Consider the following 13174-nt stretch of genomic DNA (forward strand, 5'->3'; position numbering starts at 1 on the left):
ATATTAATTACTTCCTTCCCACGCCCGGCTAAAGATGATAACTTTGGTAGATCTAAGAGGAAAGATATCAGGTCTACTTTAACTTCAGTCCTCAATACCCTCCCGATCTCTCCTGCCACTGCGCTCCAATAAACACTGAGCCTGTGGCATGTTCAGAAGCAATGGGTAAGAGTACCTCCACTTACTTTACATTTGGGGCGCAATGAAGACACCCCTTTTTAAACTTAGCCAGATGAACCCTGTGCAGAAATTAACTGCATATCGCATGTCCTATTACAGATCGAGATCTGTATCACCATCTTAATCATGCCACCCACCACAGATGTTCCAGACCTCCAGTCTCATTTATATCTATTCGATCAATATCATGCAGTAGAGAATGGCCAATGCATAAATAGCTCTAACAGGACAGAGCATGATCACACAGTTCAGCAATATCTTCCTAATGTTTACCTAAAGGCAAACTTGTTGCAGCTTCCATCACATTTGATCGCACATGCCAGAAGCGGATGTGGAACTGGTCAGATAGCAAGATAACAGGGCAATTGGAGATAGCGAAATAGGAGTGCAGAAAGAAAAGTGCAAAGAAATATTGAGAGCTTGGTTGCCACCACAGGGCAGAAAGGAAACTTCAGAAAGATAGGAAGAGGAGTTGTGAATGTCAAAAACAATAGCTGTATTCTCCAATATAGGAGTGGCAGCCTGTTTCATCATCAAAACCATACTGAGGTGGAGGTGGTGGTGGGGGGGGGGGGGGGGGGGGGGGTGCTTGGGAGGCAAGAGGTGGCTAGGGGCAGTCAAACTGGTAGTCAAGGTCATTGTAATCAGCAGCCTGCTTCCACCTCACCTGCAGATATTGGGGTTGCCCCAGACTGCAACATTTATAAATGCATGAGAAAGTGCACACACACATTTTCCTCAATGCTGTATATTGTTAGTCTTAGACTATAAAACACAGGAACAGAAAGAGGCCAGTCAGCCCATTTCGTGTTCTTCACAATTCATTGAGATTGTGGCTGATCTGTTAATCCTCAATTCCACTTACCTGCCTTTCCCTCAAAATACTCAATTCCCTTAGTGATTAAACATCTGTTTATCTCACCCTTGAATATACATAAACAACCCAGCTTTGACAGCTCTCAGTGGTAATGAATTCCACAAATTCACTACAAAGAAGAATTATGCAAAAAAGAAATTATTTCTCCCTTCTGTCACAAGTGGGTGATTCCTTATTCTGAGATTATGCCCTCTTGTCCTAGATCTCACCAGAAAGAGAAAGAACCTTTCCACAACTATCTTGTGAAGTCTCTCAAGAATTTTACATGTTTTAATACGGTCACTTCTCATTTTTCTAGCCCCCAAAGAGTACAGGCCCAACTAACTCAACCTCATGTAAGGCAATTCCTCCATAACTGGGATCAACTTGGTGAACGTTCTATGGGACTACCTCCAATTCCAGAATATTCTACCTTTAATAAGGGGACCAAAATAGTTAATGATATTCTAGTTTAGATTTTGAATCATTAGGGAAAAAGATAAGGATGGGCTAGAATAAAAGTTCTAAACTGAGGAAAAGTTAATAAAACTAAGATATGTTATGATTGGCTCAAGTGGATTGGGAACAACTATTCGCAGAATAAAAATGTCACAGCAATGAGAGGCATCAAGATGAAAACAGTAAGTGTATACAACAAACATATTCCTGTAAAGACAAAGGGTGGAACCAAGTCCCAAGAAACCTGTATGTCAAAGGCATAACGGTAAGGATTAAGAAAAAAGAAGCTTATAGCAGATAGTGAGAGAACAACCCTGAGTGGAAGAGGGGAATTTAAAAGCAAATGGGGATAGGAAAGAGTGTATGACAGGATGAATAAAATAAAATGTAAAAAGAGCAAGGTTCATTAGATACCATTGAGGTAGTGTGTATGTGGACCCAGAAGACATGAGCATAATCTTCAATGAGGAGCTGGGGTTGGTCTTCACAATGGAAAAGGATGACGCAGGTATAGACATCAGGTGGAGAGCAGAAATATTAGAAGAAATTAACAGAGAGAGAGGAGGTACTTGCTGGTTTTACAGCTTTAAAAAAGGTGGATAAATCTGCAGCTCCAGATGAGATGTATTTCACACTGTTCAGTGAGAAAAGGTAGAAGTTATCATAGGCCCTGGCAGTCATTCTCAAATCCTCTTTGGCCATGGGTGAGGTGCCAGAGGACTGCAGGAGTATGAATATTGCTTCACTATTTACTAAAGAAAGGTAGAGATAGACCAGTAGTTTACAAGCCTTGTTTGACCTTGGTGGTGGGGAACTTATTAAAAAGAATAATGAGCGACTGAGTATGTCTACACCTGGAGAATCATGAATTAATCAGGAATAGACGTCACGGATTGCTTAACGTAAAATCATGTTTGACAGATTTGATTGAATAGTTTGAGGAGATAATCAGGAGCTTCAATGAGGGTAATGCATTTGATGTGGTTTACATGAGCTTCAGCCTTTTCATTAGGTCCCTCATAGCAGATTGAGATCCAGCACCAGGCATACTTAAAAATGAGATGTCAACTTGAAGCTAACAAATATGCGTGCCAAATAACATAAGTAACTAATAGACAGAGCTAAGTGATCCCACAGCCAACTGATCAGATCTAAGCTCTGAAATCTGACCACATCCAGTCGTGAATGGTGGTGGACAATTAAACATCTCACTGGACACTCCACAAATATCCCCATCCACAATGATGGGACAGCCCAACACATCAGTGCAAAAAATAAGGCTGAAGTACTTGCTGCAATCTTCAGCCAGAAGTGCTGATCCATCTCTGCCTCCACCTCAATCTCACAGATAGCAGTCTTCAGCCAATTCAATTCACTCCAAATAGTATTAAGAAACAGTTGGAGACACTGGATACTGCAAAGGCTATGGGCCCTGATAATATTCCAACAATTGGACTGACGACTTATACTCCAGAAACTGCCACACTACCCCAAGCTCTTCCAGTACAAAGTTACAACGTTGGCATCTACCTAATGTGGAAAATTGGCTAGGTATATCCTGTACACAAAAAGCAGGACAAATCCAACCCAGCCAATTACAGTCCCATTAGTCTACTCTCAACTATCAGTAAAGCGAAGGAAGATGCCATCAAGCAGCAACTGCTCAGCGACAACCAGTTTGGGTTCTGCCAAGGTCACTCAGCTCATGACCTCGGTACAGCCATTAGTTCAAACACGGACAAAAGAACTGAATTCTAGAAGTGAGGTGAGAGAGTGTCAGCCCTTAGTGTCAAAGCTGTATTCGACTGAGTGTGGCATCGAGGAGCCCCCACGCCGATCTCCGCCCCCACGCCTAACCCTACCCCCACCAGGTCCTAGCACCCAGCCCTGCCATATATTCACCATCCCTCCAGACCTCCCCCTCTCTGAGGATGAAAGATTAGTTCTCAGCAGAGGCCTCACCTTCATCTCCCTACACTCCCAGATTAACAAATTCAACACGTGGCGAGACATCGAGCATTTCTTCCGCCGCCTTCGCCTCCGCGCCTACTTCTTCAACCAGGACTTCCGCCCACCCTCTGATGACCCCTTCTCCTGCCTCCAACACACCCCATCCACCTGGACACCCCGTGCTGGCCTCTTACCCACCTTCGATCTCTTCATAGCCAACTGCCGCCGCGACATTGACCGCCTCAACCTGTCCACCCCTCTCACCCCCGCAATGTGCAACCCTCCGCTCCAACCCCAACCTCACCATCAAACCGGCAGACAAGGGAGGTGCGGTGGTAGTTTGGCGCACCGATCTTTATATTGCTGAGGCTAAACGCTAGCTTGCGGACACCTCCTTCTACTGCCCCCTTGACCATGACCCCACCTCGCACCACCAAACCATCATCTCCCAGACCATCCATAACCTCATCACCTCAGAGGATCTCCCATCCACCGCCTCCAAACACATAGTCCCACAACCCCGCATCGCCTGTTTCGACCTCCTGCCCAAAATCCACAAACCTGACTGCCCGGCTGACCCATTGTCTCAGCCTGCTCCTGCCCACTGAACTCATTTCTGCATACCTTGACACGGTCCTGTCCCCCTTAGTCCAAGAACTCCCCACCTACGTTCAGGACACCACCCATGCCTTCCACCTCCTCCATGATTTTCGCTTCCCCAGCCCCCAACGCCTTATCTTCATCATGGACATCCAGTCCCTATATACCTCCATCCCCCATCACAAAGGCCTCAAAGCCCTCTGCTTCTTCCTTTCCCGCCGAACCAACCAGTACCCTTCCAGTGACACCCTCCTTCGACTGACTGAACTGGTCCTCACCCTGAACAACTTCTCCTTCCAATCCTCCCAATTCCTCCAAACCAAAGGAGTAGCCATGGGCACCCACATGGGTCCCAGCTATGCCTGCCTCTTCGTGGGATATGTGGAACATTCCTGAAGAAGGGCTAATGCCCGAAACGTCGATTCTCCTGTTCCCTCGATGCTGCCTGACCTGCTGCGCTTTTCCAGCAACACATTTCCATCTCATCTTCCACAGCTATACTAGCACCACCCCCCACCTTTTCCTCCGCTACATCGATGACTGTATCGGCGCTACCTCATGCTCCGAGGAGGTTGAACAGTTCATCCACTTTACTAACACCTTCCACCCGACCTCAAATTTACCTTACCATCTCAGACTCCTCCCTCCCCTTCCTAGACCTCTCCATTTCTATCTCGGGCCGCGCCTCAACACAGACATTTACTATAAACTGACCGACTCCCACAGCTACCTAGATTACACCTCCTCCCACCCTGCCCCCTGTAAAAACGTCATCCCATATTCCCAATTCCTTCGCCTCCGCCGCATCTGCTCCCAGGAGGACCAATTCCAATACCGAACAACCCAGATGGCCTCCTTCTTCAAAGACCGCAATTTCCCCTCAGACGTGGTTGACGATGCTCTCCACCGCATCTCCTCCACTTCCTGCTGCTCCGCCCTTGAACCCCGCCCCTCCAAACCCAAAACCCCACTGGTCCTCACCTACCACCCCACCAACCTCCAGATACATCGTATCATCCGCCGTCATTTCCGCCACCTCCAAACAGACCCCACCACAAAGGATATATTTCCCTCCCCTCCCCTATCAGCGTTCATGAAAGACCACTCCCTCCCCGACTCCCTTGTCAGTCCACACCCCCCACCAACCCAACCTCCACTCCCGGGACCTTCCACTGCAACCGCAAGAAATGCAAAACTTGCGCCAACACCTCCCCCCTCACTTCCCTCCAAGGCCCCAAGGGATCCTTCCATATCCGTCACAAATTCACCTGCACCTCCACACATACATCATTTACTGCATCCGCTGCACCCGATGTAGCCTCCTCTACACTGGGGTGACATGCCGCCTACTTGCGGAACGTTTCAGAGAACACCTCTGGGACACCCGCACCAACCAACCCAACCACCCTGTGACTGAACACGAACTCCCCCTCCCACTCCGCCAAGGATATGCAGGTCCTTGGCCTCCTCCATCGCCTGACGCCTGGAGGAAGAGAGCCTCATCTTCCGCCTAGGAACCCTCCAACCACAAGGGATGAATGGAGATTTCTCCAGCTTCCTCATTTCCCCTCCCCCCATCTTGTCTCAGTCCCAACCCTCGGACTCAGCACCGCCTGCTTGACCTGCAATCTTCTTCCCGACCTCTCCGCCCCCACCCCCTCTCTGGCCTATCACCCTTACCTTAACCTCCTTCCACCTATCGCATTCCCAACAACCCCCCCCCCCACCTTTTATCTTAGCCTGCTTGACACACCTTCCTCATTCCTGAAGAAGGGCTTATGCCCGAAATGTCGATTCTCCTGCTCCTTTGATGCTCCCTGACCTGCTGCGCTTTTCCAGCAACACATTTTTAAGCTCTGATCTCCAGCATCTGCAGTCCTCATTTTCTCCTCATCAGTGATAGGCAACATGGTTTTGTGTGATGGGAAATTGTGCCTTACCAACTTAATAGAGTTCTTTGAGAAAGTGACCAAGTTGATAGTTGAAGGAACAGCTGTTGATGTCATATACATGGACTTTAGTAAGGCATTTGAGAAGGTTCCCCATGTTTAGCTAATGGAGAAAGTGACATCACATGGTGTACAGGGTGTTCTAGCGAGATGGATAAAGAACTGGTTGAGCAAAAGGAGACAGTAGGACTTGAAGGGAGTTTCTCGAAATGGAGGAAGGTGACCAGTGGTGTTCCACAGGGATCAGTGCTGGGGCCACTGTTGTTTGTGATACATGTAAATGGCCTGGAAGAGGGCATTGTTGGTCTGATCAGTAAGTTTGTAGATGACACGAAGATTGGGAGAGTAGCAGAAAGCATAGCAGACTGGCAAAGATTACAGGAGAATATAGATAGACTGGAGAGTTGGGCGGAGAAGTGGCAGATTGAGTTCAATCCAGGCAAATGTGAGGTGATGCATTTTTAGAAGTGTAATTCTAGAACCAACTGTACTGTAAACTGAAGAGCCTTGGGTAAAGTTGATGAGCAGAGAGATCTGGGAGTTCAGGTCCATTGTACCCTGAAGGTGGCTGCACAGGTGGATAGAGTGGTCAAGGCGGCATGTGGTATGTGTGCCTTCATTGGAATGGGTATTGAGGTCAGGTCACGTTAAAATAGTACAAGATTTTGGTTCAGCTACATTTAGAATATTGTGTACAGTTCTGGTCGCCACATTACCAAAAGGATGTGGATGCTTTGGAGAGGGTTCAGAGAAAGTTTACAAGGATGTTGCCTGGTATGGAAGGTGCTAGCTATGAAGAGAGGTTGAATAGGTTAGGATTATTTTGATTAAAAGAAAGGAGATTGAGGTCTACAAAATCATGAAGGGGATAGACAGGGTGGATAGAGATAAGCTTTTTCCCAGGGTGAAGGATTCAGTAACAAGAGGTCATGTGTTCAAGGTGAGAAGTGAAAAGTTTAAGGGGGATAAATGTGGAAAGTATTTTACGCAGAGGGTGGTAGGTGCCTGGAACGTGTTGCCAGCAGAGGTGGTAGATGCAGGCACAGTAGATTCATTTAAGGTGCGTCTGGACAAATGCATGAGTAGGTGGGGAGTAGGGGGATACAGATGCTTAGGAATTGGCCGATAAGTATAGACAGTGGATTTGGATCGGCTCAACCTTGGAAGGCCAAACAGCCTGTTCCTGGGCTGTACATTTTCTTCGTTCTATCTAGCAGTATTGTTTAATTATTAAAATATGAAGGCTTTCCAAAGTACTTTTTCAATAAAATAATTAAAGGGTTGAATAGTAGAATTGAGTAATAAAGTTCCAGATTAAGAAAAATATTAATTACTGGTTCCAAACCTAAGATTGGGCCACTTCAAATTAGGTCATGATTCAAATTTTGTCAAACTCAGAAGGATGACCTTTGTGAATCACAAGCAGACATTAATGTCAACACTGCTGAGCTTCCAGAAAAGCTTCAGAATGTTTTTGTAATGGTTTATTTGTCTTCTCCTGAAACACTGACCATTTGAGAATTAAGAAAACCAGACCTTGCAGAGGAGATAGTTTTCAGCTATTGCAACACTCCATCCAGTCCATCGTGGTTGGTTTTGCAGAAGTTTTTCCTGAATGCGAAAGTGCTGGCTTCAAGAAGAGACTTAGTTTGTTTGATAGCTTCCCCCTCCCCCCCACTACTGAATTCAGAGAATACAGAGCAGGCACTGCTGGTGGAATTTCTTTATCACTCTTATTTATCACTGATACACCGTTCAAGTCTCACTGCAATACAGGAGTGTGGTGACAACAAATACTCTGTACACTAAGATTTTTGTTTACCGCAGAGTTCTATGGTAGACAATATTTGTAACTGTAGTTTGTGGAAGGCTGCACTGGCATTGTATGAAGCCAGATGTACGTATTTAGTTGGATCAAGGCTTGGTAAGTAACTTGCAAGACTTTGAATTTGCTGTGTTTGATTTATTGCAACTGAATTGAATTTCTCAAGTATGATTTTACAGTTTAACATCTGAAAAATTATATTTTTTTTTTACAAGAACAAGATTCAATTTAAGGTCACCTAATAGACACCTTTTAGATAATGAAAGATTATAATCAAATAAATGATATATTTCACTGACCAGTGATAACAATCTTGGGGAGAAAGTACAAATTCAAAATTATCATAAATTAAAGGGAGAGTTTAGAATTATTTCCTGCCCTGGAGTTGTCATAACATGTCCAAACAGTGGATTAAAATTTTTTTTTACACAAGATGATTAATGTTCATAATCCACTACCTCAAACCATAGGTGATTTTCAAACCAAAGTTGTGAAGAATAAAGTATTTAATTGCAAAGAATAAGATTAAAATGTGTGGAGACTAGATTTGGCTGATAGTTGATGAACAAGATCCTGCTTACGTTTTAGAGTCATAGAGATGTACAGCATGGAAACAGACCCTTTGGTCCAATCTGTCCATGCCGACCAGATATTCCAACCCAATCTTGTCCCACCTGCCAGCACCCGGCCTATATCCCTCCAAACCCTTTCTATTCATATGCCCATCCTGATACCTTTTAAATGTTGCAATTGTACCAGCCTCCACCACATCCTCTGGCAGCTCATTCCATACACGTACCACCCTCTGTGAAAACGTTGCCCCTTAGGTCTCTTTTGTATCTTTCCACTCTCACCCTAAACCTATGCCCTATAGTTCTGGACTCCCTGACCCCAGGGAAAAGACTTTGTCTATTTATCCTATCCATACCCCTCATAAATTTGTAAACCTCTATAAGGTCACCCCTCAACCTCTGACCCTCCAGGGAAAACAGCCCAGCCTGTTCAGCCTCTCCCTATAGCTCAAATCCTCCAACCCTGGCAACATCCTTGAAAGGGTTCAGAAAAGATTTACAAGGTTCACATGATAAAATTTTTCTTCCACAATCCAAAAACACGGTCATAGAAGTGTTAGTGTCATGGGAATTTAAACCAGAGTCCAGTATTCCTCAATGTCATGCACATTGTCAAGGGGTAGAATCTGCATTAGTGACCATAAATGCCAAACCTCTCATGAACTGGGCACAAAAAGTATCAAATAAAGAATATGCATTTGGCTTGTTGAAAAGGTATTTTGTTCCAGTGTAACTACAGATATATTTACATTTAATAAAAATTATTTAAAACTTCAGAGTTCACTTTAGAGAAGTTACATCTGATATGCAGAAACTTTCAGAATAAAATCATAGACACCTTCCTTCAGGCAGTCAACTTAGATACAATATTTAGTGGCTAGCCAAATCATTCCAACTAGAAAACTTCCAACTTGATTGAAATGTGTTAGGAGAGTGACTCAGTCTGTAGCAGATTTTCTTTCATGTGGATAAATAAGTCTTTTTTTGATCTGGTCAATTGCGATACAGTGTTCACAAGAATTTACAGGACTTGGGAATCAATGCTGATAAATGAAAATTCCCAGAGAAAGTCACAAAAAAATTTAAAGTTCTTTTTATATCCCAAGAAGCTAAGCAGAACTCACCCGTTTCATAAAAATGTGCCAAAAGTTCATCTTTTTCTACAAATCGCTGGTAAAGCCATTTAGTTAATGCCTCGCTCTCTATTGGAACATCCTTAATGGGATAGATCCTGCAGAAAAGAAACAAGGATAACACTCTTTAGAAAATCATGAACAGCAAATTTGCATTTGAGGGATTCATTTTATTGTTGCAGTTTTTCTCCAAAGCTTAAAACCTTTATTTCCCTGCACAATAAACAAGAGATGGATTCCAAAGTTTTTGTATTACACAAATGCCTGGCCAACATCCAAGCAAGGAAAATGCCAGCCACTTCCCTCTTCAACATCTTGAAGTTGCAATTGTGAGCTCTAAGATTTTGATTCTTTGGAACTGTATCTACAGGTCTATCAGATGACTAGATTTCTGGACTATATTTTCAAAAATAGGATAAATGAAAGGGGCTCATGTGACCTGATCAACAGTTTTTCGGTTAGAGATCAAAGGAGATATCAGATTGTCTTCCTGAGAGGACACGAGGTATCTGCACACATTAGCTGCAGTTTCTGAGTATACAATTAGTCAACAGTAAGTCTTTTAAAGTCTCAAAGATATTATAGACAATGAGTTGTAAACAGTTGTGTTCTAAACTATCCACTTATATCTATGATGAAAGGAATTGTGATGAAAAATAGTTAATTAGCATTTCTACCTAAATGTTAGATGTTTCACATTGCCACGGGGAAGAAGGCATTGTTGTCACGGCTGACATTAGGGACAGGATTCCCTACAAATCCATGAATATTAGACACTACAGTCTGAGTTGGCCTGTAGCCATGAGAGGTACACAGCAACACAGACAGAAGCACCCAAAACACAAAGTGCTGACTTTGTTGTTCATCACACAAAATATGGGTGGAAGCCTGTGACCAGATTGAACAGTTCATAAGGATTTAGGGGAGGCTGGAAAATTCTCCTAGTTTGGGCCAGAGGGAACGATCTACAAGGTAACCTATGCAGTGAAAGTCCAATCTGTATCAGAAGTTACCTGGCTAGGAAATTAAAAGCAAGCAAACCATAGACCTGAAAATAATTTTGACTGGTTCTTGCATGAAGTATCCATTTACAGAATAGCGCAATTTACATCCATTAGGGCAACAGTTTCAGTTGTCTTAAAAATTAGAGAATCACTCTCTGTATTTAATATCGAAGCTGCTCACATACCAAATTGTATCTAATCAAGAGTATGTCTTTAGTTATTTGATATACTAAAGTTCTAAAATGTGAAATCTTGTCATGTCATTATTTTACATAACTTTTAAAATGGTACTTGAACTTCCAGTTATCAGTCTCGTCCAAGTTTTCAACAGCTGAGACCTCACCATAAGCTTAACAGGACCAAACAAATCAACATTGTGGCCTCAAAGCAGACCAGAGACTAAACGTTCTAAGACAAGTTACTTTTCTGATCCCGTCAAAGGCTCTCCCAACTCTAGTAGGCTCAGCACTTAGCTATCCCTCAACTTTTACTACAACAAAACAAAAACATCAAATCTCCAAGACACACAATATCCAGTCTTGGGCACACATTACTGTTTCTTCATCATAAGTAGCTCAAAATTCTGGAATTCCCTATTTAACACTATTGTTCCTGTACTATCTCTACAAGTACTGCAGTGATTTAAGAGGAAAGCTAATCATAGACTTCTCAGGTACAGAGAGAAACGCTTAGAGTATTTGCAAATTTACATTTCATTACAGGATATTAAATTCCAACAATCAAATAACATGCATTGTGTTTTTTTAAGAAGCAGATCAAACAGAGGGGGGTTGACTTTATACAACCCAATTTATAACTTGTGTCCCAAAACATGCAACAGCCAATGAGCACTTTTGAAATATAGTAACCATTGTAACTTAAGCAAAACAAGAGCTGGTTCTGTGATGATATAGTGTCTTTAAGAAATATGTGCTGTCCTCTTTCTCTTGCAGAGGGGTGTTGTCACAGTGGTGCTGAAATAACTCCTTCAAACAGGTGGGAAATAGCTTTGGGTTCTCCCTGGGGTGTTTTTTTTGTCAAAAAATAGGACAAAAGAATCACAAATGGACAGGGTCAGGCTCACATAAACCCAAAAAGGATTTGGTTTGGTTTTCAGTTAGTTGGTAGATTTTACTGGCTGCTGGCGCTGATAGCTTGAGTTCACTGCTGCTACAGTGAAATCTTAGAGATGTTTCCTCTTTAAAAAAAAATCAAACTGGCAGTTTATTTTTTTTTCATTTTATTTCTACTGGACTGGAAACAGCAAGACTAACAATTGTTGCGGAACTGCTTTTGCCAAGCGTGTGTTTATGGGATGCTGCCTATATTGGAACAGTTGATGTTTATTGGTTACATAATACACGATTTTGTTAAGTATTTCAATAGAGTAAAGTTATGTCAATTCTTCTTCGTTGTATTTTAACTGTGCTGTACCTTTCATAGAATCTCTACAGTGTAGAAACAGGCCCTTCAGCCCTCCGAAGAGTGTCCCACTCAAATCCATTCCCCTACCCTATTATCCTATATTTACCCCCTAACTAATACATCCCTGAACATTGTGGGCAATTTATCCTGCACAGCTTTGGAATTGGAACGAAACTGGAACACCCAGAGGAAACTCACAAAGACACGGGGAGAATGCGCAAATTCCACAGAGGCATTCACCTAAGGCTGGAATTGAAACTGTGTTCCTGATACTGTGAGGCAGCAGTGTGAACCACTGAGCCACCACCCTGTCCTTTGCCTTTTAAAAAAATATAAAAGTCGGGGTCGAGGCCATTTCCATAATTTACTTTGGGTGGGGGGGGGGTAAGAGAAGAGATAGATAACCAATAATATTTTTGATGGTGTGGATTTGGGAATTAGTGTTTGCCAGAACACCTGAAAAACCCTGTTTTTTCCAAATGATGGGCTGGAACATTTTACATTCACTCAAGAACAGAGAGCTTAGTTTACTGTTCAGCCTTGAACATGCTCAATGACTGAGGTTCCACAGCATTTGAGGCAGGGAATTCCAAAGACTCACCACCCTGAATGAAGAAATTCCCCCTTTTCCCCCCGCTTTAAATGGGCCACTCCTTATTCTGACATTACATCCCTGGTTCTGGATACACCAGTCACAGGGAACATTCTATTTATATCCACTCTGTCAGACTATAATAATTTTAAATACTTCAAAATTCTAGAGAACACAGTCAGTTTCCTCCATCTCTGCTCCCTTGACAATTCTGCCATTGCAGGGATTAGTCTGGTGAATGTCAATTGCTCTTATTCTATAGCAACTAAATCTTTCCTTCGGTAGGAAACAAAAAGTACAGATTAAATTCATCAGCTGCAGACTCACCAAGGCTCTATACAATAACAACAGTTCTATATTCCAATTCACTAGCAATGATAATCAACAAACCATTTGCCTTCCTTATTGACTGTTACAGTCAATGCTAGCATGACTGCATGCTAGCTTTTAGCGACTCATGAAGGAGGACAATCAGGTCGCTATGGACACTCAACACTTCCCCAAACTCCTGCCAGTTAAGAAATAATGATTTTTTTTCTATCAAAATGATTAACTTTATACATTCAAATTATTATTCCACCTGCCACGTTTCTGCCCATTCACTTAGCCTGTCCAATCTTGCATCTTTA

At 43.0% G+C, this 13174-nt stretch overlaps 1 protein-coding gene across 8 annotated transcripts in view; it reads right to left on the bottom strand.

Moving 5' to 3' along the window:
• The window catches only part of lpgat1 (lysophosphatidylglycerol acyltransferase 1), a 131339-nt gene that overhangs the window by 13724 nt on the left and 104441 nt on the right, over positions 1-13174 (bottom strand). For all 8 annotated transcript variants that reach the window (XM_087991347.1, XM_087991348.1, XM_043695877.2 and 5 more), the window contains one exon: positions 9516-9622. In XM_087991347.1, coding sequence (XP_087847473.1) covers positions 9516-9622 — 107 coding nt within the window. The remainder of the gene's footprint in view (positions 1-9515; positions 9623-13174) is intronic.

This window comes from Chiloscyllium plagiosum, unplaced genomic scaffold (genome assembly GCF_037043375.1).
Source record: "Chiloscyllium plagiosum isolate Xiang-an unplaced genomic scaffold, Cpla_swu_hap1 HiC_scaffold_10, whole genome shotgun sequence".
Lineage (NCBI taxonomy): Eukaryota > Metazoa > Chordata > Chondrichthyes > Orectolobiformes > Hemiscylliidae > Chiloscyllium > Chiloscyllium plagiosum.